This window comes from Amblyomma maculatum, chromosome 3, assembly GCF_055883805.1.
Source record: "Amblyomma maculatum isolate TAMU_Amacu chromosome 3, ASM5588380v1, whole genome shotgun sequence".
Lineage (NCBI taxonomy): Eukaryota > Metazoa > Arthropoda > Arachnida > Ixodida > Ixodidae > Amblyomma > Amblyomma maculatum.
The window spans coordinates 77636071-77662999 of record NC_139346.1 but is presented as its reverse complement, the minus strand read 5'-3'; the positions used below and the strand labels follow the sequence as shown (position 1 = coordinate 77662999).

The 26929-nt window shown below is 45.7% G+C and overlaps 1 protein-coding gene across 25 annotated transcripts in view; it reads right to left on the bottom strand.

Annotated features, from left to right (window-relative positions):
- Positions 1–26929, bottom strand: part of LOC146195028 (uncharacterized) — a 413834-nt gene that overhangs the window by 239789 nt on the left and 147116 nt on the right. For 21 of the 25 annotated variants that reach the window (XM_084597638.1, XM_084597631.1, XM_084597641.1 and 18 more), the window contains one exon: positions 12644–12679. The exons of the other annotated variants lie outside the window; for them this stretch is intronic. In XM_084597638.1, the coding sequence (XP_084453764.1) occupies positions 12644–12679 (36 nt within the window). The remainder of the gene's footprint in view (positions 1–12643; positions 12680–26929) is intronic. 25 annotated transcript variants of the gene reach the window in all.

Here is a 26929-nt window from a genome sequence, read left to right as displayed (position 1 = left end):
TGTGATGGAACGAAATGCAATATGCCTACGTACTATATACGATCAAAGTGCCCGTGAAATACCCCAGGTGACCTCAATAATCTGAAGCCGTCCACTACAGCCTCCCTCATAGCTTAAGTTGCTTCGGGACCACTAACCAAATTAATACGCGTGAGCGTGCGCGGAAGCTATCCGAGTATATTCAAATGCCGAGCCTTGCAATCGTGTCGATAATAGAGCTGAAATCATGCCCGGCATAAAGTCGCTCTTATGTCACAGCTCTCGTGAGAGAAAGGTAAACTGAAATGCACTAAAACCCGAGCACAGCATAGCACATGCAAACGCTTTTTAAAGAGGCAGGGGTCAAAACGGTTGAAAAAAACAAGCAAAAACTAATGAACCATGGCACTTATTTCACAAAGCCATGCATTTTTTAAAAATTCCTTGAAGTCAGCCCACCCAGTTCTGTACAGTCAAACTTTGTTTCTTTTTGCGTTGCACTGGTCTTATGGGAAATAAAAGAGACCTTTTGCCTTCGCCTTGCCTGTTGCGGACCGATTTATTTATAAATATTTGTAGGAAGAGAAAGGCGCGGTAACTGTCTTACTGGTTTTCTGTGGAGACCTCAACCGCGCTTGTAAGGGAAGGGAAGAAGGTTGGAGTGAAAGTGGAAAGAGAGAAAGATGAGCCACAGTGAACGGCTACGGAGTAACTTCGACCACCCGGGGTACTTTAAGCAAACGAAGGCGCAGATGCACGGCATCGCGATGAAGCTTTCACGTGCAGCAGTTTCGTCGTGCTGGTTTCGGAAATGGCGACGAGCGTGCGCCGGAAAAGAAAAATTATACAAAAGCACAACGCGCGATTACACGCGACACGCACTGCAGAATCGAAGAGCGGAGGCGGCTCGGGACGCAGGAAGCGGCAAGGGGGAAACTCCGGGGAGAGCGCGGTGGCGGTTGGTTGGTTGGTTGGTTCATAGGAAGGGAAAGGCGCAGTACCTGTCACACTTGCTCTGTGGACACCTGAACCGCGCCGTAAGAGAAGGGATGAAGGTGGGAGTGAAAGTGGATAGAGAGAAAGGGGGGCCGTAGTGGAGGGCTACGGAGTAATTTCGGCCACCTGGGGATCTTTAACGTGCGCTGACATCGCACAGCACAAGGACGCCACTTCGTTTCCCGTACATCGAAACGCAGCCGCCGAGGCCGGGATTCGATCCCGGGAACTCCGGCACAGTAGTCGGGCGTCTTACCACTGCACCACAAAGATCTAATAATGGCAGTACTTTTCAAAGGATACAGGGGTTGTACCTATGAAGCTGACTCAAAAGTACTGGCTCTTTACGCTAGGATAGGCGTTACGGCGTGGCGTTCGCCACAGCAAACTTCATTGCAGGTTCTCTAAGACTGCATCAAGAAAAAGCGGAAACCAAAGATGCATATTAAGTAGTTTGGGAAGCCTTAGCTCATAATAAAGTCGCTGCTACTACGCACAAGCATGCATTTCTAAGCGTCACCCACGGATAGCTCACAGCTATATTCACACCCTACATTCGCACCCTCGGAGAGCGTGGCGCTTCAGCAGTAGATCATGCGAATAGGGTATTTGCCACATCTCATTACTATGCGGCTGCTTCCTGTTAATATATGGCACTGTTTTGCTAATACGCGTGATGTGAAATAGTCAAACATGGCAGAGTATAAATTCCCAACACTAGTTATTTCATTATAACACAGCTCATGCGAGGAATAACTTATGAACGCCGTCAGTGAAGGTTCAGCTCTTTTTTCTCTATATACTCATTATCATCTCCATCCTCATTAGCATAATCATCATCATCATCGCTGGTCTCATTTGGAGGCTCAAGCGCTGTAGGCAAGGTAGTCCTGGACTGAAAACGTTTCTCAAGGCGGTGACCTAAATGTGGTGGAGGTGCCATTCGCGTCCTCGGTCTCTCTCGTGAGATCCACAAACCTTCCCCGCAGCAGCTCCTATGGATGTTGCTTACGGTGGCAGCAGTACGTGTCTTGTTTCATTGCTTATCTCTAGCATTTTTTTTCCAGTTCTTGGCTTAATTTAGCTGCGACAGTATACTACATGCGTGTATACCAAAAAGAACAGTAATCGAGGTCCAATGAGCATTTTTTTGCTTAATAAAATTTTGCATGTGGTGGGAAATGTCTGGACAAAAGGAATGCACTCTAGTTTTAGAAGGTATATATAGTAATTTCTTGGCAAATAAAAGTCGAGATCACAAGAGAATTAGAACTTTGTTTTTGCCACTTCAAAAAGTTGTAACTTGGAGTCCGGTTGCTCGCTCACTAAAATTATTTCATGATTGTGTGTACTTAATAATTGTTTTGAACTTTTAATTTTAAAAGCCCTATCATAACATTTTGTTGCCGTAGTTGGTTTAATAAAGAGTCTCAATATATGCTCCAAGAGCGACGCGTTGCGGAAAAGTCTATTTTCAAGCCTACATTCGGGTATGATGCGCTAAGTTGTTGTCACTAAAACTACATCGCTTTATTATGGAGCTTTCGTTCTCCATATCAGACGAAGTTTGCGGTTCTATATCGCTTGATTCTTCTCCACAACTCAATAGGATTGCCCAGACCTATAAAACTGGGGAAAATAAGAAAACATGATCGCAATTAAAAAAAAACGCGACCTTTGGTAGGAATCTTCTTCAATATTCCTAGGTACTTCAGGAATAGTAAGGAAAAAAAAAAACCGTTCATTATGTTGTTTAATAAAGTGATATAAGGCTGTGAACTTGTCCTCAAGATTGTCAGTGTTCAGGTTACTTTCTGGCACGACACAATAATGTGTTCCGATGTTTTATTTTGCTTGGTAACATAAAGGTCTCGTTTTTTATTCCGGGAAACATTTAGAGCTTTGGAATTATCCGTTCTTTTTCCATATTATTTGAAATCGATCGAAATGGAAAAGTATCTTATCTTGAGAGATTTTATTTGAATTTAGAATACAACAGTGTTTTCGATTTGTAACAAAATCTTCTAGAGGCAATCAGCAGTGTATCGTATAAACCAGACCTAACGAAGTATTGCATTACGCAGAAAAAAAATAAAAATAAATATAAGAACCCAGCGTATTTATTTTTCTTTAGGCTTGCTCAGAGATTCCCCTTAAGAAGTAGGGTGAGAGATTAAATTTATTATATGGTGAATTTAGTTAACATTTACTTTTGGCAATACCCAAAGCCATCTCAGTGCTTATAAAGTTCAGTGTTGTGAAATAGGATTGATTATAGGTTATATTGAGATAATTTATTCTTTTTTTTTTGCGTTTTCACGACAAAATACGAACGGTGGTCCCACTTTTTCTATAACCTGCATTTTTTTTATCCTGAGCGACAGCGGTATTCCGTCCAGATCCTAATTGCCTAATTTCAGTACTCTGGTGTTTTAAAAAATGTTTAATTTTTGAAGTCGTTTTATTATTGTACCTTTTGGTATTATAAATATAAATTGCTCTGTAGCGTAAAAGATCTGATGCACTTTCATTTTGCCTTATGGAGCACTTGATAATCATCATCGGCCTAACAACACGCTCTGCAAGGCGAACGCCTTTCCCATATTCATCCAATTATCCGGTATTGTGCTAGCTGCATCAGCTTGACCCCTGCGAACGCCTTAACCTCATACGTCCACCTCACTTTCTGCAGCCCCCTGCTAACATTTCCTTTCCTTGGAATCCGGTTTGTTATCCTAAGCAATCAATGAGTTATCCTCTCCTCGCACTACCTATTCTGCCCATGCCCATTTCTTCTTCTTGATTTCCAGTAGATTGTCAGTAACTTGAGCAATTTTTGACCCAACCTACACGCTTCCTATCTCCTAACGTTGCTCCTACCGCTTTTCTTTCCATAGCTTTCAGCGTTGCCCTGAACTTATGTAAAACCCTCTTTGCTAACCTACACGTTTCAACATCATAGGTGAGTACAGGTAATAGTCAATTCTTATATACTTTCCTCTTGATCGATACCGGTAAGCTGCTAGTCATATGCGTGTGCTTGCCAAATGCACGCCATTCTAAATTGATCCAATGTATTTCTCTTTCATCATCCGGATACAAGTTACTAGCTGCCTTAATTAGTCGTATTCGTCTACCACTTCCACTGCTTCGCGAACTGCCGTTCTTTTCCTATGGTGCCGAACATTAGCTTAGAAATCTGCACATTTATTTTTATGCGAGTCTTTGTTTTTTCGGTCCTGTTCTTCAATAATCGTTCACAATTCATCCTCTCAGTTAGTAAGGCATCTCATCACCCAATCGCAGATTACTGAGATATTCTCCATCTGCCATCAACTGCTTCCATTCCAGGCATCTCAATAGTTCCTCTAAGCAATCTGTAGTACTGGGTGGACTGTGTCCTTGCCTAACAACGTTATATATCGGCTTTTTTTATCTTATTTTCCGCTCACCGGAGTGGCGCATTGTGTACTGCGCTTTATAACCGTGTTCAAGAATGCGGGATAGAATCTTTGGTGCCGGTGGTTGGTTTTCGGTGGAGGCGAAAAGCTTGGCGTTCATATTCTGTGAGATGTCAGAGCATGTTAAAGATAATCAGTTGATCAAAATTTCTGGACCTCTCCACTCCGCGGTCGCCCAGTGGCGGAGACGCTTGGGGATGTTTAACCCCATAAAGAACTTTTTTTATGGAGAGCTATAGCTCCTGTGCCGGCACTTCGGTGTGTTTTCTTATAGGGCTCATCTACATCCTGATTTCGCAATGCCTGCATGACTGCCGAGATTCGAGTCAAATGCTTTTTAGCAGTCGATGAACGGTATGTATAACGTTTGGTTAAATTTCAAGCATTTTTCTATGCCCTGATTGATAGTATGGATATGACGATATTGTAGTACCCTTTCTAAAATCGTGCTTGATGTTATCGGTCATCACAAAATTAGGGCCACAAAATAGGAAACCTAAGATGCAGTTTGTTGTAATTGCGTAGTATGGGGTCTGCTGCAATGCAATTGACTATTACAGATACTATTTGTGCACATGCGTTCTAGTTATTCTACTTTAAGCGAGAAAAATCACTGCGACGCGAGCATAGAAGGGGGGCCGTCATGTTTTGAAACAGCCGCTTTGAAAGAGCTATGTGCTTGGAGATCTACGCTGAAGCGCGAGCGTAGCGAACCTTATCGAAGCGAACCAGCCAGCACATTTTATAGCCAGCACCTGTGTTCGAATAGAATTTTAAAGTTCCGTGCATTCATTTTGACATGGGGGACATGATCGTAGCGCCAATCACAACAATGAAATTTATATACCTTTGGTGCGACTATACTTGTCCTTATCCTAGGCAGGCAAAAAACCTCATTTGTGAACGAAAGGGCTGCATTTGAAGATTTAAGAAGGTTATTTCCAAAAACGTTTGTGCAGGCTGAGCTATCATGCAGCGGCATACCAATTGGGGGCGTACATCGGTCCCCAAATTCTGCACTACCCTGGCCTAATCATGTACTTTGAGGTCTGACAGCAGTGTTACTCACCAGTGCGCTTTGTCATAGAAGGTTTCACACAGGACCCACCTTAAACAATTCACGACATTGGGGCAAATAATGTTATTTGTCTTATAAGGAGCGCCGGCGTATTAGTGCCGTTGTATTTACTCGTCGTCAGCGGCGGAGGATCTTTGTTAATTCGCCGTGTATCAAGCTGACCTCCAAAGGTTGTTGCCTTTAGTTTCCCCTACCGGGAATAGGGGACATTCCTCGCACACGCTTATTGTAGTAGCGGCCTGGTGACTCAATGGGGCCCTGTATGGCAATTGGGACTTGAACCGGCAGTTTGGTGGCGCAAACTGTCCGCCACGCAGATAGTTCTCGATTTCGTGTGGTCGTTCCCCGGGGCGGAGTCGTGGGGCCTCGACTGCAAATCTGCGGAGGCCGATGTGTCGGTAAGGGCAGAAGCGTAGGCCGGCCTCACCGTAGTTTAAGCATAATGGCCGGTTGTTCGCAGTCCGTAAGGCGTCGCACTTTCAGTGGCTTGAAGGTCGCCGATGCGTTGGCGGACGGGTGCCAAGGGGCAGCTTTCAGGAAGAGGACGGTTGCAGCGAGGGCTCGGGGCGCAGAATACCTTAAGGCAGCAGCGTAGTTCATCGCTGCTGCTTCTGCCACGGAATCATCGGAGCCGTCACTTGAGGGTCGCCAGTGCCTGCTGGACTTTATCGTACATGTCCACAAGCATCGCTATGCGGGGCTGTTAGGACGAGGGCAGGAGTCGTAAGACTTCGTCACAGCCGTAATAGTGGCCAGTGGGGAGGGATTGGTATGAACGGTTGTACTAGCGGGTCCTTGCTTCCAAAGTCCTCTCTGTACTGGCTGCTTCCTGCCAGAATTTTGCCAGAGTCTCTAACCCCTGGCGTACAAAACCGGCAAAACGTTGGTCTTTACGCCGTGCATTATAAGGTTTGCCTTTTTCTCCTTGGTCACGTCGTGATCGGCGCGGCGGAAGAAGCGTGTCATCTATTAAACGTAGGCAAGGACGAACTCATTCGGGAGTTAAATTCGTGATTGAAGGTGGGCCTGTGATTTTTATTTTCAGGCAGCATTTTCAAAAGGCGTCAAAAACTATATCTTAAATGTATCCCAATCCTTCAATAAACTCTCCAGGATTTTTGGGCCAAATTCGGGTAGAGGCTTGAAGAGCAAAGTAGACTTTGCTTAGCTTCGTTTTCTCAGTCCATGCGTTGTAGGTTGACACACGTTCAAACCGGCCGAGTCAGTCTTACATGCCCTCATCCGGTCGCCCTTGGAAGCAGGGGGCTAACGGGGGTGGATGAAAACCAAAGGCTTAACAGCTGTTCAACAGGTGCCATCGTCGAGGGTACGTCACGCTTTCATGTTTTAGCACCTCCACGAGATGTCACGTGGCGTTGAGAAGGCCGATGACATAAACAAAGATTTTGTTGTCACTGAAGGAAAAACTCTATTTTGCTCACTTGCGCCCGCAAAAGAGCTAAGCGATTTGGCAGCGGCGATAGCAACAATCGTGCGCTACGTTCGTCTAGCAAAGAAAGCCGGTTTCAGGTGTCAGCGCTCGGTTAAAAGGCTGCAAAGAATGATCGAGATAAAACCGCAAACGGCGATTAGTAAGCATAGAACATTGAAGAAATATAAGTGAGTGGCCTGAATGTTTGAGAAACATCTCGGATCATTTTGTGTGACAAAGAATCTCATAAAGCTGCGGCTCGCAGCAATGAACATGATCAAACAAAGAGCACAGAATTGATACGAGTGCAAGAATAAGACTGATACAGCCGCATTCCTGCGGCTGCCGAAAACGAAAAATGCAGATTTGAATGGTTTATGGCAATATCATCTATACCTGATCCGTGAACATCAGTCTTTACATAGGCTTATCAGCTCGTAACATTTTGGATGGTGTACTTGGGTAACATTTCCCCTCTTCCTAGCCTGGAGCTTCTGCCCACCGCGTCTGCTTCTGCACGCATCGCTTGACTGTTCACGATGCGTGCAGAAGCACCGGATACGACGCGACCTCATCGTACCACCACTGCACATACAAGACAAAGCGAAAGGGACACGCAGCCAAATGACCGGACTGATCTGGGACGCCATCCACATGACCGCAAGACACGGTGAGACCCGATCGACCAGATCATCCCCCTGACCCTAGATGCCATTTTTTACCATTTTATTTGCACTCCAGCACCGTTAAAAAAAAGAAAAAAACGAGGAGCCCTAACAACCAAACGTTTTACAAGGTGTAAAGCCAATTACAAATAAAAAAGGTGCAAAAGCTCAAAATGAAAAACATAAAAAATAAGATTTATTGCATGACTGAATGACAGTTACCCAATGAGCGAAGATAGAAGAGGAAGAAGGAAAGACGACAGCGGCTTGCCCCACAATAATCCCGGAATTGTGCCTGGCCAAGGACACTTTCGCTCCACAGAAAACCACATTTTGGAAGGTAGTTGGAAGCCCGAGATGCCGAAGAAAGAATTCAAAAATCGAAGACGCACTCACACTTGACTACAGCACCCCTCCAATTGTTATGCAGTGCGTAGCTGTCCTGGGCAATTTTGATATGACCGACCTATTCCTGACTGCTCCACTTCCAAGGCTCTGATCATTCTCTCTAAGCAAGCTGTGAATAGTACCAGGGAGATCGTGTTTCCTTGCATAACGCCTTTCTTTACAGGAATTTCGTTACTTTCATTATGCAAACTATATTTGCTATACAGCCACTGTATACCTCCTCCAGTTCTTTCATGCACGGTTCGTCTACGTCCTGAATTTGCAATGCCTGCAAAATGCCCGAGGTTTCTACCGAGTTAAATTCTTTTTCGTAATCAATGAATGCTATGTTAAGGGATGGTTATATACCGAGTATTTTTCAATCGCTTGGTTAATGGTATTAGTATGGTCGATAGTAGTGTACCCTTTCCTAAAACCTTGATTCTTTGCTTTGTAGCAGTCTTAGGTTGTCCTGATTTTATTGTCATTCACCTTGGTATATACATTATACGTAACTGACAGTGAGCTGATTGGTCTGTAATGATTCAAGTCCTTAGCGTCCCTTTTGTTTTGAATTATGATAATTGTGTTCTTCCATGGTTCTCGTACCGTCGATGATCCTAGGCACTGCGTATACAGGGTGACTAGTTTTTCTAGCATGATATACCCCCATTCCTTCAACAAAATATAGTTGCCTGACCCCCATAGCTGCTATCATCTTATGTATAGTTCTAAAGCTTTTTTAACTTTGTCCTTCGTCACTGACGGGACTCTGACTGCATTTCCCTACCTCCAATCTCAGTATTCTCCTGACTCATTTGGATACTGCAGAGATCAGTATAGAACTCGACAGCAACTTTGACTATCTTGTCCATATTCGCGATGACATTGCCCACTTGACATTGCCCGTGATGACATTGGCGCATACATCTGATGTTTGCCTGTGCCCAATTTCTTCTTTGTCGCTTTAAGGCTTCCCCTTTCTTTACAGCAAGCTCAATTTTCGCCATGTTACACTTTCTTGTATTGGCCACTTTGCGCTTATTGATTAGCTTTGACATCTCTGCCAATTCTATCAGGTCTGTTGGATTGGAAGCTGTCATACACTGTCGTTTCTTAATGGAATCGTTCGTCTTCTTAGATAGCTTACTGGTATCCTCTCTAAATACCCTACCGTCTACTTCTACAGCGCACTCAGTAATGATATCTCTAAAATTATCATTCATTGCTTCTATGCTAATGTTCTAATCCTCGATTAGAGCTGAATATCTACTCTCTAGCGAGACCTTGAACCCTTTGTGCCCTCCTGATCACCGCTAATTCGTTGATGGACTTTCTTACTAATATGTTTCGTTCCTTCTTCAGATTTACAATAATTCGAGACCTTATCATCCTGTTATGACTGCATCGAAATTTTCCAATACCTCTACATTTTGCATAAAGGCGGTATTAGAACACATTATAAGCAAATTTCATTTTAGTCTCTTCGTTAAGACTTGCATGTACACTTCCGGTTCTTCCGTTTTCTGTAGAAGGTGTTCATGATTCTTAAGTTATAGCGCTCTGAAAACTCAGCTCGTAACTCCCCTCTGCAATTCCTAAAACCAACGCCATAGTCACCCATTGCCTGGTCTCCTGCCAGCTTTTTCTCCACCTTGGCGTTGATGTCACCTATTAGTACAGTATACTGCGTCTCTCCTTTCCGCATTGCCAATTCTACATATTCGTAGAAGTTTTCCTGGTGAGACACTGGCCTTGCACATGCAAAGGGGACCCAGATACCGGCCGGGAGTCGGGCGAAGAAAATAAACGAGGAAGTGACAGCAGCTGAAACCGCGGAATGGATAGCTGCGATCGGTGTAAAATCATCCCTGTCCTTCTACAGTTTGCAGAAGTTGGAGATCCGCCCGGAGTAGTGGTATGAGAACTCTCTGAGAAGCGGTCTGCTGGCTGAAGCTCGCTGCGGTGCCCTGAGAACGCGACAGTGGAGAGCGAAGTTCACTGAGTGCCAGACAGCATGAGCCATCTGCGGAGCGGAGCACGAATCCTTGGAGCATGCGGTCCTCCGAGGTAAAGACATTATTCCAGTTCCGAGCGCCGCGTCGCTGCCAGAGGCACTGGACTTCTCTGTCGGCGCCGATACGGCAGCAGCGGTGGAGGTTAAAAAGACACGCCTGGAATATTGGTGGGCGCAGCAGCCGGAGCGGCAAGGGAGGCATGAGCGAGTAGAGTGATTCTGGTAGTGACGGACGAAAGTGAAGTGGGCGGACTGCCCGTAAACGCTTTGTGTCTTTCTTTTTTTTGTGTGTGCCAGATTAGGTTCGCACTGTAATGCTGTGATTGCCCGTTCCAAAGGGTGCGACCCCATCGCCATCGCCATCGCCACCTCCCATGATTAGTCCTATAAAACCCTCGCCCCTCAGTTCCCGGCGGCTGCGGAGCAACTGACCACGGCGGCGGGCAGGCTTGTGACGCAGCGGGGGGTGCTAAGAATATCTGGCTCTGCAGGCCGCCATTTGTAAACTGACTCTGGCAACGTTTAACTTCAGTGCCTTGTATATACTGGCTAGTGTAACGAGCGCCCGCGCTTCCCTATGGGATAGGATGGCGCCATTTGCAATAAAAGCCAATTGTTAGCGGAAGAGGGCGCTGCTTGTCGGCAGGGCATCATCTGCTCAGACGACGCGGTTTTCTCGCTTTAGAATACGGCAATCTGTTGGTGTTGTGCGTGAGTGTTAAACCTGCTTCTGCGGGTCTTTTACTTTCACGAAGATGCAGCGGCTTTTTTACGGTGTAGGTTTTTGCTCATGCGAGTCGTTCCGCACTTCTACCTGCTCGGCGACGACTGCATCGGTTCTTTTTCGCGTTTTGTGCGCGTGTTTAGTGCTCGACTGTATCCCTTCCTTTTCTTCACGGTCGCCAATGGTGAAGCGAGTTCCTGATTTATGTTTCCCCAGTGCCTCTCAGTTAACTGCAGAGAAAAAATGCCAGAGAACGCGGTGGTGTACAGAGAAGACTTCCTTTGTTGGCAAACGGGACTACCGCTAGAACAAGGAGCATACGTGCGCTATCTGATGCTACGTAAGTACGCATTCTGCAGAATGGGAACGAAATATCGATAGAAAGGAGGGAAGGTAAACGGCAACTGCTTTTGTTGGCGAGAAACATTTTTAGAGCATGCAGTTATACTCACAAGGATGGAAACTTGGGCGAGCCGGTGACTGTGCTCCATGACAGTGTGTAGCACAAAAGGAAGAAGGACAAGAAAATGCACGCAATCAGACGCTACACACAGCATCTGCGTTGTGTAACTCATCTGTGTCCCTTGATCATCCCTTTGCGCTACACATATGTCATATGGATGCAGTTATATATTGGGCGCAAGGTTCACCATAAGCGGCATTACCAACGAGCTTCCCCGTTATGAACCAGCCCCGTATCGTGCCTATTGTGTATCTGAGAAGAAGAAACATTTGTCAGCCTTATCGGTCAAAAGATGGTGACTTCGGCAAAACCTGGTGTGCAATTACAGCCGCGATGTACCTTAGCCGCTTTAAGTAAAGGTTCCTCGTTTGTGCTCTGATGTTCTTGCACATCTGCCACATATGCCTGTGTTTATTATTACATATACATCAAAGGAGAGTGGTGCGACTTTGTTTCGTGTGTTGTTCACATATACAATATATCAATAAAACTGCGCTTACGTGTTTACTTGCCAGCAAGGGTACAGTTCACAGAAAGAACCATATATGCATGTCAATACAACTGAAGCATTTCAGTTTGTTCGAAAAATTACTAATATATTTATACCAATAAATGCCTATGCTTTAATTATTGTTAGAAGGGAAACTTCAGGTTTCCTTTTGAGAGCACGCGATGTCCGGGACCCAGTTGCGCAAACTTCGCAGAAGCCTTCGCAAGCAAGAAGCGTTAAATACATGCGCCGCTTCCAGTAAAACACTAAAAACACACCCTGAAACTTATAGTCAGCGGCTTTAGCTGACGTCTGTTGCGACCTAATGAGAGCTGAAATAAAGCGCGAGCAGCCCTCTTGCCGAGGATGTGAGAGCGCATTAGGCTGCAGGCAGCGCGGCTCGTACCCACCCTGTTGGCAGCGCTCGCGATGCCACCCGGGAGGCCATGGTCGGCCTACTAGCCAATATATTCTAGGCACTATAGTTTAACGCTAGAACCCTAGGTAGTGAATGTGGTTTAGCAGGACTGTTAGAGAAACTAGAGGGTTTGAAATGGGATGCCATAGGGCTTAGGGAGGTTAGCAGGCCGAATGGGGCCTATACTGTAGGGAAGGACGGGCATGTACTGTTTATCGAGGTTTACCAGCGAAGCGAGAACTAGAAGTAGGTTTGTTTGTGAATAATTCCATTGCTTATAATATAGATGGATTCTATATCATTAATGTGACTCTGGCAGGCGTCGCAGGTAAGTCTAATAAGCGTTATAAACTGAAGGTTGTTTACGCCTTCGCACCAATATGCAGTCATGATAAAGTCAATAAAATAGTTATACTCGTCATGGTCAGGGAAGACGTCCTAGGCAATGGATTATAGTTGTGGACTCCAAAATGCAGCTCATTCTACATCAAACTCCGCCCAAAGTAATATTCCAAGAATTAAAACATGCTTACCTCCAGATTCAGTGGTGAGATCCTCAAGGCCTAATCCTGCATCGAAAAATACGTAATTTAGGTTAAAAATGTTTAATCTTAAAAAAATGTACATGTAAAAGGCATGCGTCTTTATTGATTATGTGTTTTTTTACCAACGTTAATTATTTTTAATCGTGTGGCGGAAGAGAGACCGTTAGTTATTTTATTCCAAACGGTGCCAAGAAACATGCAATACTTAGTTATCCGCAGTGCTAGAGCAATGATTGAAAAACAGATAGCAACATTTGTGGCTTAAAATGCTTGTCGAAAGAGCAGATATTCATCATTGGCTTAGCTCGGTTAAGCCAGGATATGCAGAGTAAAAGCTGTTGCTCCACGTCTTGACGCCTCCACTTGGCGAGACACTCTTCCAGTTTACAATAGACACGGCGAAATTCGCTTCCTCTAGATAAGTGTAGATTTCTTAACAAAATACAGGGCAGCAATATTTTTTATATTAAGTGCGAGGTATTGTTGTTCGACAACGAGTGTCGCAAGCCAGCTAAATTCGCGTGCGAGAACCTATATACCCCGCCTCTTCAAAATTCTCCTCATACATTCTTTCGTCCTTTTTTTATTTATTTATATACTTATTTATTTACATTTGATTAGCCAAGGCAGGAGTGGGTACAATACATACGTTAACAAGTTATGGTTTATGAATGAGAACAATAACTACAACAAAACAGCAACAAAAAAGAAAAAGGAGAAAGAAACGCACATACTTGCACATAGCAAAAGTTACTGCGGAGCTAAATTGGAAGAAACAAACAGGACAAAAAATGCGTACATCCAAATCGAAAACAGAAGAGCCAAAAACACGCTAAAAAATAAAACAGACCACAATAAACGTATTGGCACGAACTTATAGTTGATAAAAACGCATCTCATGTGATAATGATGCCACATCTCAAATCAACTTATTTTATTAGGCTATCGCACTTGGAAAGAAAGACAGCTTGTAAAAATTGTTTTAACACTGACAAATTACAATTTGTGCCAAGTTTGGCGTGTTCTGTTGTACTGCATATCAGACGATGAGATATTGGTACATGTCTTCCATGCATAATAAATGAATCGAACTGACTTTCTGAACTCCCTCAATACTTTTGACATCCATTTTAGCATGCGGATCTCAGACCACGTCAGCATACTCCGAGAGGGGACGTACGAGCGAGGTATAGGCTACAGCTTTGTTTTAGGAGACACATTTTTAGCCGCAGTCTCAATAGCCAGTGTTTTGATGCCACTGAAACTATGTTTTTGATATGAGGGCTCCAACTGAGATTCGAGCTTATTGTTACTCCAAAGCATTTGAATTCTTTGGTTTTTATCTAGATGCGGTCTGAGACAAGTCCACGCACCCTTCCCTGCATAAGCGACGTCATCGACTGTACTTTTGAGACTTTAAATTTTTAAAATTCGGCCGGAGATCTACCTCTCGCAAATCAATGCGTCCAACCGACAATAACATTACAATCTTCATACATCAGATGGTCATTGCGAAGTTAATCTCCCATTCCTTTTTCTTAATGCATCCGTCACCTTTGGGACAGTAATGGATATTATAATTTGGGGTTTAAATTGAAGATATGTATACGTTGTAGTTGTACGCGCTCATACTTTTTCTTAAGACATCCGACGAGCACAACATGCGTATAGTTTTCTTACTAGACGGTAGTAGAAACTGGCCTTGAGGAGAACTCCTTGTCGTAATACATTCATTACGTCAGGCACTAGTTTCGGGAGATTCCTGCGCTTCGGTTTATGTTTCCGTCGTTTCATAACTCTTTTTGCTCATAAAACCACCCCGCGTACAAGCCCCATTGACAATGATGTGATGTGTGAATGATGTGGGTTGAGGCCTACTTTTGCAAGGATTACCCTGCCCGTCTCGGTCGTGCTTAGTCTCTCTAATTGGGAGACTCGCACTGCCTCAGCCAATTCTGCCCACGTGTTATGCACCCCGAGTTCGAGCAGTCATTCGCTCGATGTACCCATGGGCAGTCCTAACGCCTTCTTAAACGCATCTTCGAATCAGGCAGTCTAACTTCTCTTTTTCGCCGGCCTTGATGTCCAGGTAGGGCGTGGCGTAACGGATTCTGCTTATTAGGTATGCCTGGATTAGTTTTAGTAAATTTCTCTCCTTGAGGCTTCTTCCTTTAGTGGCGACCCTCATCAAGAGCCCGAGGGTTTGCATCGCATAACTTTCGAAGTTTGTCAGGACCTCGGCGTTATAGCCGTGGGATTGAATGACCATCCCCAAAATCCTGATCTGATCTACTTTTGGCACCGGTTTGCTCTCCACCTGAATATGAAACTCCCCGCTATTCTTGCAGCGGAGGTACTTTAGGTTAAAACGAGACCGTAGTGGACGTGACGTTACGCAACGTGAGGAAGAGCCAGAAAAGGGCATAGGAAAATATTGGCACGCAATTTGAAAGTACCGAAGACTAAAATGGGTAAACAAGATGTGATGTGATAACAACTGTATTTTTCGTCCAGATAGGGAGGTTCCCAATCCCCGCCCCCCGGCACTCAGGCCTAAGGGACGGGAGCCCAGACCTCCGCGATCAGAAGCAATCAAAGAGCCTTGGATCTACGCAGCTTCTCCCGACGGGCGGATGACTTGTTGCTGAGGAAGATGTGTTTTTCATATGTCTTTGAGCAGGGCTTAATAGGCTTCGCTATAATTTATATTTGTTTTATCCCCTGGGGAGCTAGCACATTCCCAGATTAGATGGTCCAGGGTCCCTTTCTCCCTACAGTGCTTTCAATTATCGTTTTTTTCTGTCGTCCATAGTATAGAGTATAGTAGTCCATAGTTGACATAGTATGCCCAGGCCGGGTTTACAAAGTTCCCAGCTTGCAGGTGCCGCCATGCGACTGCCTCCCTATTGTTTAGACTTTTATCTGGTGGTGGCACCAATCTCCTGCTTCACCTGTTTTTTTGAAGAACCTGAAGTGAACTAATGTGACGTAGAGGATGTGACATCACCCAACCGGAAGTACAGCCGAAAAGGGCATACGAAGGAACTGGCGCGCACTTTTAGTGCACCAAGGACTAAATTTGAGTGAATTAAGTGAATTAATGTACCAAGTAGTGGATTAAGCAACTAGAAGCAACCAGAAGCAACCAACAGCAGCATCCATGCTTTCGTATTCCTCCAATGCAGATTCTGCAGTGCTCTTTAATTTTTTCTGCTTCTTTAGCGTGAGGATGATGTAGCGGTGATAGGCTAGTCAGCTGCGCATTTCTGTAGAACGTGTACTCAGCATTGGACAAGATTGGATTGGACTAGATTAGATTGAACTGGTTTAGATTGGACAGTAAACAACTAATCACTAACTAGAGGTAATTGGCCATAATTCCTGACTGAATTGTCACGAGTAATGGCAATGACTAGTTGTGACATTACTAGATTGTGACGCCATCGGCTGTGGCACCATGACTGGATGTGACGTCACCATGACATCACATCCGGTCATGTCTAATGAACAGAAATTTCGTCATAATGACATCACATCCGGTGATGAGGTTACGACTGGTGATGACGTCAATAGGCGATGTTAACCACGCCGGCTTTCGATCCAGGCGTCCGTGCGGCGCCATTCATTTGACGTTTCCTCGCACGCCTCAGGACACAGCATATAGAAGCAGACTCAGTGCAGCAGGCATCAGAGGCATTTCAATTTAGTTCAAAGGGAAGAAAAGGTGCCACAATATCCCAATTCTCTGCGGACACCTAACCGAGTCTTAAGGAAAAGGAAAAAAAATGATTTATTTAGGATAAATGTTGGTGGCAGGGAAAATAGAGAGAAAGAGGTGCCGCAGTGGGAGGCATTAAGCTATCACTACACACTAGGTTTACCCGTAGCTATATCACCAGCGTTTCTTTAATTTACTTTTATTCCTGAGTCGAACCTTTCCTCCTGGGCTGCATGGGCCGCCAGGAATTGCCTGAAGCATGGCCGTCCTTTTTTTGCCCCAACGCGGTGTTGCAGTCGTAAGGCAACTGACTACTAAGGCGGAGTTCCCGGTTTCGATTACGACTGTGGCGGCTGCGTTTAGATGGATGCGATACGAATAGGCGTGCGTGTGCTGTGAGATGTCAGTGCACGGTAAATATCCCCAGGCAAACGAAATTAGTCCGCCGCCCTCCACTACGGCTCCTATTTCTCTCTATCCACTTTTCCTCCCTCCTACCTTCCCTTACTGCGCGGTCAGGTGTCCACAGAAACAAGTGTGAAAGATACTGTGCTTTTTTCTTCATGTGAGCCAGTTATTATTATTATTGCTTTTCTCGCCTAATACGAAACCTATCAGCAGAAAGAAGCTTAGCACATAGATTAGTACGCGCCATATTGCAGCTGCCACAACCAACAAACCTCAAGAGCCTACAATGATTCTTGGGCATGGTGGGTTTCCACCGCCACTTCATCTCAAACTGCGCGGACATGGCAATACCCCTTCATCAGCTTCTACGGAAAGGTGCCCATTCGTCCTGGACAGACACGGAGGAGGGATCGTTTCGGGCGCTCTCAACGGCTATCGCCCATACTGCTCGTCTGCGCCTCCCGGACCTCAACCGGCCCTTTACAGTGCAGACTGATGCAAGTGAGTATGGAATCGGTTGCAAGTCACACACTCTGATCACCAGAGCGAAACTACACTGTAACAGAGAAAGAGTGATGGCGATTGTATTTGCAGTAAAAAAGTTCGACATGTATTTGGATGGGGCTGAGTTTACGATTCAGACCGACCATCACACATTATCTTGGTTGTCGAAGCTGCAAAACCAAGCCGGCCGTCTAGCCCGCAGGGCGCTCGCTCTTCAAAAGTATAATTACAGGGTGGAATACAAGAAAAGCACCTTCAACAAGGCAGCTGACGCCCTCTCCCGAGCTCCGTTACCTGCAGGTGCCGAACAAGCACCACAAGTCCTAGTTATGTCAGAAGCGGCAGATGCATGGGGCACGCTGGTTTCCCGTCAATAGCTGCTCGAAGCTCAGTGAAGCGATCTTCAGTGCATTCGGATACGGAATGGTCTGGACAGCACCAACCCTGCAGGAAGCACAGCGCCTACCGGCAGCTACGACTGCTACTTGGAAGCCAAGGATGGACTTCTCCTACTGCATATACCAGCTGCAGACACGGACAGTGATGAGTTCCCATTTCGTGCTGTCATACCGAAGAGCCTCCGCAAGCTCTTTTTAGAGTGTTTTCACGACACACGCCTTGCGGGCCATAGCGATGGCAAGAAAACGTATGAAAAGTTGGGTCGCGTCGCAACTTTGCCTCGCATGAGAAAGGATGTCGTGACATACGTCCGTACTTGTCTTACATGCCAGACAGCGAAGCCACGGGGAGGGAAACCACCGGGCTTCTTGCAACCCGTGGAGAGCCGTTACCCGTGGTAAATTGTGGCCTGTGACGTAATGGGTCCTTATCCTAGATCAGGGAAAGGAAACCGCTACTTCCTAGCGGTCACTGACCATTTCTCTAAATGGGTAGAATTAAACCCGCTGCGTAAACTGGACTCAAGATAATCTGGGATAAGCTCCTAGACGCATTCGCTAGGTTCGGCTTCCCGGTGCAGCTTTTCACTGACAATGCCACGTATTTCACATGCACGGTATTTGTTGACCCCTGCAAAGCTCTCGGGTACCACCCTCGAGCTAACATTACAGAACGGGTTAACCGAAACTGAAAACCACGCTCGTTGATTTCAGAGACCGTCACAAAGACTGTGATTTCCGTGTGAAGGAAATGGCCTTTGCTACAGGAACCACAGTAAACCGGTCGACTGGTTTTACGCCGGCGCTATACTTCTTGGTCGTGAGCTTCGATTTCCTATTGAACTTGGACTTTGAACCAAAGCCACCCACTTATTCCAGATTCACCCGGGATCTATCCAGCCGCCTTGCCGGAACTCTGAGGGAGGCCAGAGAGGACTTGAACCTCGCCTCGCCCACCTGGAACATTGCAACCAATACAACTAGGCAAGACAAACATTGTAGCTCCCGGTCGGTGAGGAAGTACTTCGCTGCACGCAACCCCTCAGCGACGCAGCAAAGGAGTTTGCAGCCTCCCTCGCGCCACGATGGGATGATCCTTACGTAGTAGCAAAGATCATTTCTCCTTTGGCTTATCTTCTTCGTAAGAAACATGGTGGTCGTGTAACCGGGCCCATAAACGTGTCTGACCTCAGAGCGTACAACGAGCGCACATCAACCACATAGCCTACTTCTGGCATTACAAGAGTTCAAAACGTATTTCGTGCTGGCGGATACCATAAACGTAATCTTAAAATCGTGGCATTCAGGCACTTGTCGTGCTGCGTTCTCACCTTGCGCAGAATGGAGCGGTTAAACCCAAAATGGTGCAGCCACTTCGGATGGGACCACCGCAACCGCCGTCGGCGTAGCGAAACCACCCGGTATCCTTACGACCTGCCCCTCCTCTGATCCACCGAGCACATCGACAGGGACAAGCGGCGGTGCTGGAGGAGACAAGTCAAAGGCGGGACGTGGCAACATGGTGCCACATCAGAGGTGGCACGGAGGCCAGGTATTTTCCGGCAGATCTCTGGCACCGTCAGGAGCGCCGGGTAGTGCCGCGACGACCGGCGCCGCGACGATCCTCTACGCCCTTTTGCGGAAGGGGATAACGTCGGCTGGTGCTGGCTTTGCGACACTTGTGTAGAGTCGCAGGCGGCACACGTCGCCAGCACCGGACACCAGGAGCAGCAGAGGCTTCACGATATTCTTCAACGGACACTGGAGACTGGTACACACAACGACGCCCCGCGTCGCATGCTGGTGGACTTTGCTGTCGCCGCTCTCCGTCAAGACCGCTGTGCACCACCGGCCGCAGACCGGGAAGATTTGCTGGACTTGAACTCTTAATCCTCTCCGAGTGCTCATTTTTTTCGTCCTAGGCCGCAACAACGCAATAACTTAAAACGCGCGCCGGGATAGTGGTTTCCCGATAAGAAGGCAGCGCGATAAGGGGGCAGGGCTTTTTTTGCTTCTTCCGGCGTGGATAGCGTTTGGGGAGGCGTATGTGAACGGAGCGTTTTTTCGTTGTTGCCGTGTTTGGCCGCTGATTCTGGACGTTCGGCGTGAGTGCCTGATTGGGCTGTTGTTCCTTTCAACTTTTCTGTTTCGTGAAGATTGTTAACTTCACACTTCCGCTGTTTTCCTTGTTTTTGTTTATCGCAAAAGCAGCGACTTTATTATTCTCCTTGTGTTTGCCAAAAGTAAAAGCGGTTCACCCAATTTGGTCTGCGGTTGTCCGTCGTACGTATTGCGCCTCGCGGACCCTCCATCTTTCCGGGGCGAAGGCAGTGGCCTTCAAGATCGAGGATTCTACCTGCGATCGTCGCTATGACTCATCCGGTGTAGCTTCTGATTGCGCTTTTTCTGTCACTGACTATGCATTTTGCCTCGGTCTGAGCAAGAGCCAGTGCTATTGCAGCCTCTTGCGCTGCCTGTATCGATCTTGTTTTCATAGAGATTGCTTTAACCATTTCTCGCTTGCCAATGACTAAAACTGCATTCATTTTTCCTTTGCCGCAGTGTGCAGTGTCTACATATGCAATTCTACCTTCATCTTCTGCCTAGAATCTACGTCGCTGTGCTTCTGCCTATTTGTCTCGTGGTTGCTTATTATGTTCAGGCTGCGTATTCTTCGGCACTGGGGGATATAGATCCGCTTCTGGTCGTCCTCTGTCATTTTCTCTGTCTTTTCCCATATTCCTTAGGTTGCATCCATATTTCCCACAATATCTTCCTGCCGCGCCTAGTTTTCTCTAGCTTTCTTTGTTGTGTAGCTAGTGTTGCCTTAATTATTTCATCTAAAGTGTGTATTCCCAGCGTCATTAGCCTGTCTGTGGAGGTACTTGCCGGGAGGTGTACTGCTTTTTTAATGCATTTTGTGATCATGCTATCGATCCTATTTTTTTGGTGTTTTTCAGGTGTAAGTATGGCATGGCATACCCGACCCAGCCTATTACGAAAGCTTGTATGAGCCTTAATGGGTTACTTTCCTTAAAGGTCCACTGAAAGGGGTCACCAAGAAGGGTAAACAACGCCATAACACTGATAGTTATTGAACCACCCACCAATCTTCCGCGAAAAGTTTCGATCTCGCTTCTGCAACACCAGAGATATCGGCGATTTAAAATGACCCTTCCAATTTTTCCTTTCAACTTGTACGCTGAAGGGAGCCATAAAAAAATAAAGAATACAAGCAAGTTCAAAGCTCCGCCCAGACATACGTCACTTCGAAAAACTTCCGGTTGCCGAGCGCTCGCTCGCTGGCGTAACTCTGGCGTAACTCACGTCAACCCGTCCTCGCTCGCACACGCCGGAGGAGTTCGCCAGTTCGCGTCGCTACGGTTTCTGTAACCGCGAACCCGTGCTTACCCTATGTTCTACGGCGGACCAAACGATGGTTACACTACTAACCGCGGTTATCGCAAACCGAGCTTGACGACATGGGTTTGAGTCATTTAACTGAGGTTAAGACGGCGTCTGTTGACGGAAGGTACTCGTCGGCGCCCGAGTGCGCGAAACGTACGAGCGGGTCTGCTTCAAAAAGTTATTCATTTGCCCACTGTATTACGTTTAAAAGATCGATGTATAGAATCTGGTGCCGCCCGACGTCTTCGATTACGGCCGACAGCGTAGCGACTGCGAACTGAAGCCTTGTCTTGCCTGCAGTATCGTTTGAACGGCCTGTTGCTGAGCAGAACGTCAAAAAATGCGCGGCCTTAGCTATGAAAGTACACGAGTTTGCAACGCTTGTAGCACTGGATGCCGCGAGCAGGCTGAGGTACGTTACACAATTACCGCGGTGGTGGGACGCCCTAGCGGGGCGAACGACAGCGCCGTGCGTGACCGTCGCTAGTCGTCGCTAGGCCTAAATTGTTTCGCTTCGAAGCCGCGGCGGTCGACGCTTTGGAACATGATCAACACTGTCGTAAATCGTCTACTTATGAAACTGCCTTATAGTGATTCCTATCCTGCCATAGTAAAATAATTATAGGATCAACTCTGCCGACGCATTAATCGCAGAGCTAGTACGAGCAGATCGGACCAGCCGAAATGCACCAGTGTCAGCTGGCTTGAGCAGAAACTAGCTTGTATCACGGCTATCGCTCTTACCAGCAATTTGCTGCTGGTCAGCGATCCTCACGAAGGCTTCATACTTAATATTCGGCTCAGTATTCCAAACGGCAACAAATTTTGGCACGCTTTATTTCGGACATTGATGCTAACGATCCGTCGTGTCGTTCGCGAACGGTATGCGGGAGGAGGGGCCACAGCGGCTGTGTTTACGGCGGTCGAGGAGGTGCTGCCATCGTGCGGTGCTTGACCGTGCTGTTGACGCCTCGTCGGACGACACTCCGGTACTCCTGAAACCACGTTATATAAATAAGATATTTGTAAATGCAGCTTCGTTCTGCCGATCCCTGCGTCGCTTCAGTTGTTGTACTTAATGGGCAATGGCCAATTAACCGATAAGGGCGGCGAGCTGTGTAACAGCCCGCACAGAGTTCGAGCAGCGCACGAGCAGACGACTTTCGCAGCTACCGGAAGTGTGTCCATGATGTCATGGCTGCAGTGGCCGCAGCTAATGGCAGCTTCTAGCAAGCCTTGCCAGTCAGCTCACCCGTGACGTCACGGTTTAAGGAAATAGTTCCATGCTACACCGCCCAGCGGCATTCTCCCTGCCCGCGAATTTCAAAAAACGCTGTTTTTAAAAATTAATAATAAATAACTGACTTTGTTTCAAGGAGCTATACTTTGCGTTAATGCTCAAAAGGATGTGTTCTACACATTGAACACGTTTATCAGTGGCTTCTCGGGGGCCGTTACCGTGGACCTTTAAGAACTCATCTGTATTCCTTATTCTCCTTATAAGGTGTGTCGTTTGTATGACCTGTCTATCCAGTGTCTTTAACGTTTCTGCGTTGTATTAATTTTTTGTAGGACCATTCCTAGCACCCCCATTTGATTGATGTTCGTGGCAGCTTGGCCCTGCGCTTCTGTATTTACGAGCACTTCTTTTTGCCGTAGGTGTTTCGGATTGTATACAAACAACTCCGATTTTTCGGAATAACATTTCAAGCCCCTCTATTATACACATTGTACAGTGTTGTTTACCGTGTCTTGCAATTTGTGCTCGTTTCAGCATCGCTACCTTAGTTTCTCTAAATGGTCATGCCATCAGATATAGGCTGACTTTGATGTCTTCTATTTACCTTAGCTTTTATGGTCGTACACGTATGTTTAAAGGAATGGGCGATAGCGCCGTTCCTTAGGGTGTGCCCCTGCTCTCGAGTTCGAATATCTGGGATTCTATCCCCTGGTATCTTATTTTTACTTTTCTGTCCGTTAGAAAGTTTTTATGTATCTTGTATATTCATATATTCTTTCCCTTACATTTACATGCGTGGGGACCTGCAGAATAGCATCGTGTTTTACACAGTCAAATGCCTTCTTCAGTTCCAATCCTAAAATAACTTTGCCATCGTTTGATCTTGATCTCGCTATATTGTTACGCCGCGCAGCGGTGCATTCACAAGCAGCAGAAGCAGAAGAAGAAGCGGAGGAAGCGAGGCGCGCGCAGACATATTCTAGACATAGAAGCGTACCTCGCCACCTGCAAGAGGAAGATCCTTGACGATCGGCTAAGTATTGGGTTGCTGGTCCCGGTTTTGTCTTTCCCCTGTGCTTCTTTTGTTCTCTGTTGACTAGCGCACGCGGTGACATTGTCAATTTAAGGTAATGTCGACGCAGTCCCCCGGCCAAGGGCGCTCCCCTTGGTCGGCTTCCCTCCTGACCGATGATCTGCCCTTGGAAGCTTTTCAGAGCTCCGGTGTCCGCAAACATCCCTGTGGCACTCGTACCTAAGGATGGGGGCACCATTAAAATGAACAACCCAGGAGCTGTTCGAGCTGCCCTTCAGGAAATCACTTCCTTCTACGAAGGAATAGCCGAGGTGCGCCAATTTGGTCGCGGCGGGATTCTTTGCTGTTCGCCAGAACTATCATGCATAAAGGACCTGCTAAAATGCTCCTCTTTCGCCTCTCATCAGGTAAGCAGTTTTATCCCTTCACACCTGGCTTGCACAAGAGGTCTAGTCCGAGGTGTAGGTTCCTCATTAAGTCCACAAGAAACCCTTGACCTTCTTTCCGCGGCAGGCGTTGTTGCGGTCTATGGCTGTAGCCGGGAGGTAAATAATGTTCGTGTGCCGACAGAATCGGTTATTGCTACATTTGCAGGCACAGTCTGTCCATCGGAGATTAAAACGTGGCCTTTAATATTCAGAGTAGATAACCTACCATCAAAGCCTCTGCAGTGCAACAACTGTTGGCGTTATGGCCATACTGCAGGCGGTTGCAAATCCACTTTGCGGTGTTGCAAATGCGGTGAAGCACATAAAACGCACTTATGCTCTGATCAAATTGTCAAATGTTGTCTTTGCGGCGGACTTCACTCAGCGAATTCTTTGGAATGTCCCTCTAGAGCGCATGAAATGAAAATTCTGGAGATTATTGACCGCAAACGTTGCTCGAGGCGTGAGGCAATTCAGGAAATTAAAGACAGAGCTCATGGGTATGCAGGTGTGTCGGCCCGTTCAGGAGCTACATTAGATTCCACGATGTCTAAAACCATAATAACTGCTATGGAAGCAACCATGACCAAAATGGTGGATAGGATTTTGACAATAGTCACAGAATGCATATCCAATTTTCTAGCAGCTCATAATTCTCAGACTGTGCAAACTGCTATGGTTTCTCCTACGGCACCTGGACATTCACTATCAGTGCAGCACTCATTAGCTGCAATGTCTTGTTCGCAAAATGAGTCTCTTTCCGCATTACCTATGCTTAATCCCAACAAGTCAGACGAGGCTCACGATGCAGATATGGAAGAGACAGATACGCGAATTCTAAAACGCAGTGGATCCCCGTTGTCAAACCCGTCATCACCTCGCCCACAAGCAAAATCAAAAAAGCAACAGCTAGGATCTAAACCAAAGGAAAACATTTTGGGGCAGGCTGTTGCTGCTGCCCGGATTACATAACCATAGGAAAGTTAAAAGTTCTTCAGTGGAACTGTAGATCTCTTCTTTCAGCTACTACAGATTTAGTTTATCTTTCTTTAAAACATAATCCAGTAATAATCGTTTTACAAGAAACTTGGCTTACAACTGAAAAACACTTTCACTTACAAAATTATGGATCATTCCGACAAGATCGCCAGTCAAGAGCTGGTGGGTTACTAATTCTAGTTTCTTCAAAATTTTGTCATAGGATAAGATTTCGTTTCAATATTCTAGTTTAGATTCAGAATTATTGGCCCTAGATTTTGAAATTCCAGGGTTCAGTCCGTTTACATTAGCGAATGTTTATTTCCCTCATGGTATTCAGGACACCAGATCTCTAGACCACCTACTAGTTAATTGTCAAAATTCGGTTATTTTGGCTGGAGATTTTAATTCGCACCATGTATCGTGGGGTTACAAGACGGATCCCTGCGGCAAGCGTCTGTGGGATTGGCTTTCAGACAATAACCTTCACTGCATGAATTCTGGCTTACCAACTTTTGTACGTGCTCACAGTCAATCTGTGATAGATTTAACTTTTTCCAGCACTAGTGTTTCTATACTAAATTGGTCGACAATTGATGGTGGCACCTCTAGCGACTATATACCTATTGTTTTTGAGGTTAACTGCCGCTTAACTCTGCCGACATCTCAGTTGAGATCATACGTAAATTATAACCAGTTTCACTCATTTTTGATTTCGTCTCTTGAGTCAGTGGTTGAGTCTACGGAAGAGTTAAAATCGCAAACATTATACCAGGCTATTGCATCCTGTCGTAAGAAGTGTGAATTCTTAGTACGTGCATCTAAAGGCAATGCATCACCAAAATGGTGGAATGCAGATTGTTCGCGCGATTATAGAAGAAGAAAGGCTGCATGGAAGAAGCTCCTTCACAACCAGTGCCCCAAAAATTGGCATGATTATAAATTTTTTGCAGCTGCATATAAACGCACAGTCGCACAAGCGAAAGATAATTATGATAATGAGTATTTCAATTACCTTTCACAATCTAATAACCGACGTGCACTTTTCAGGTTTTTAAAATCCCGGGAAAAGATTCCTGTCTCAGAAAATTTACCCTCATGTGTTTCGACTCCTAAAGAAGCTCTTAGAACAGTAGAAAACATCGCTAAAGGTTTAGAAAAGCGTTTTTTGTCAACACTTCCCAAATACCCTACGTTAGTAGGCCCAGTATATGCGGTTAAGGATGTTCCTAAAATTACTTTTTCTCAGCTTTCTTCGATTATAATGACGTTGCCAACTGCTGCGCCTGGCCCTGACGGAGTAACGTCAAAAATGTTAAAAATCCTCTTTGAAGTGTCTCCAAATTCCTTGTTAGAATTGGTAAATTACTCAATTATTCATTCTTGAATACCTGGTGACTGGAAACTAGCCAAAGTGATTCCTTTACGGAAACGCAATGGTGGTGGCTATACTTTGGAAAATATCAGACCAATATCTTTAACATCAAACTTGGTAAAATTAATTGAAAGGGTCGTACTCAAACATGTTACCAAGTTTGTCGAACAAAAACATATTCTTAGTCCCTGTCAAATCGGATTTCGAGCAAAATTTTCAATATGGAATGCACATACCGACCTTGAGAGTCGAATTCTTTTTGCGCGGCGCAAAAAAATGCATGCTGCATTGGTGACTCTAGATATAGAGAAGGCTTATGATAGAGTCCCGAATTTTATTGCACAGATTAGAATCGCTATGTTTTCCACAATACTTAATTGATTGTATATCTACATACCTACAAAACAGACAATTTTACTGTTCATTGAATGAAGTACATTCTAGCAAATATCAACAAACCAGAGGTGCCCCTCAAGGGGCAGTTCTCTCGCCCGTGCTCTTTAAAATTTTAATGAGTTCAATTCCCACTCATCAGGAGATCCGCACGTATGTCTATACGGATGACATCGCATTCTTTACGGCTGCACCTGACATTCAATCCCTCAACAGGCGCCTGCAATCGTACCTAAGCTCCCTTCAAAATTGGTTATATGACTTAAGATCTAAATTAAATGTTAAAAAGTGCGCGTTCCTTGTTTTCCAAATTCATCATCATCATCATCATCATCATCAGCCTGATTATACCCACTGCAGGGCGAAGGCCTCTCCCATATTTCTCCACTTA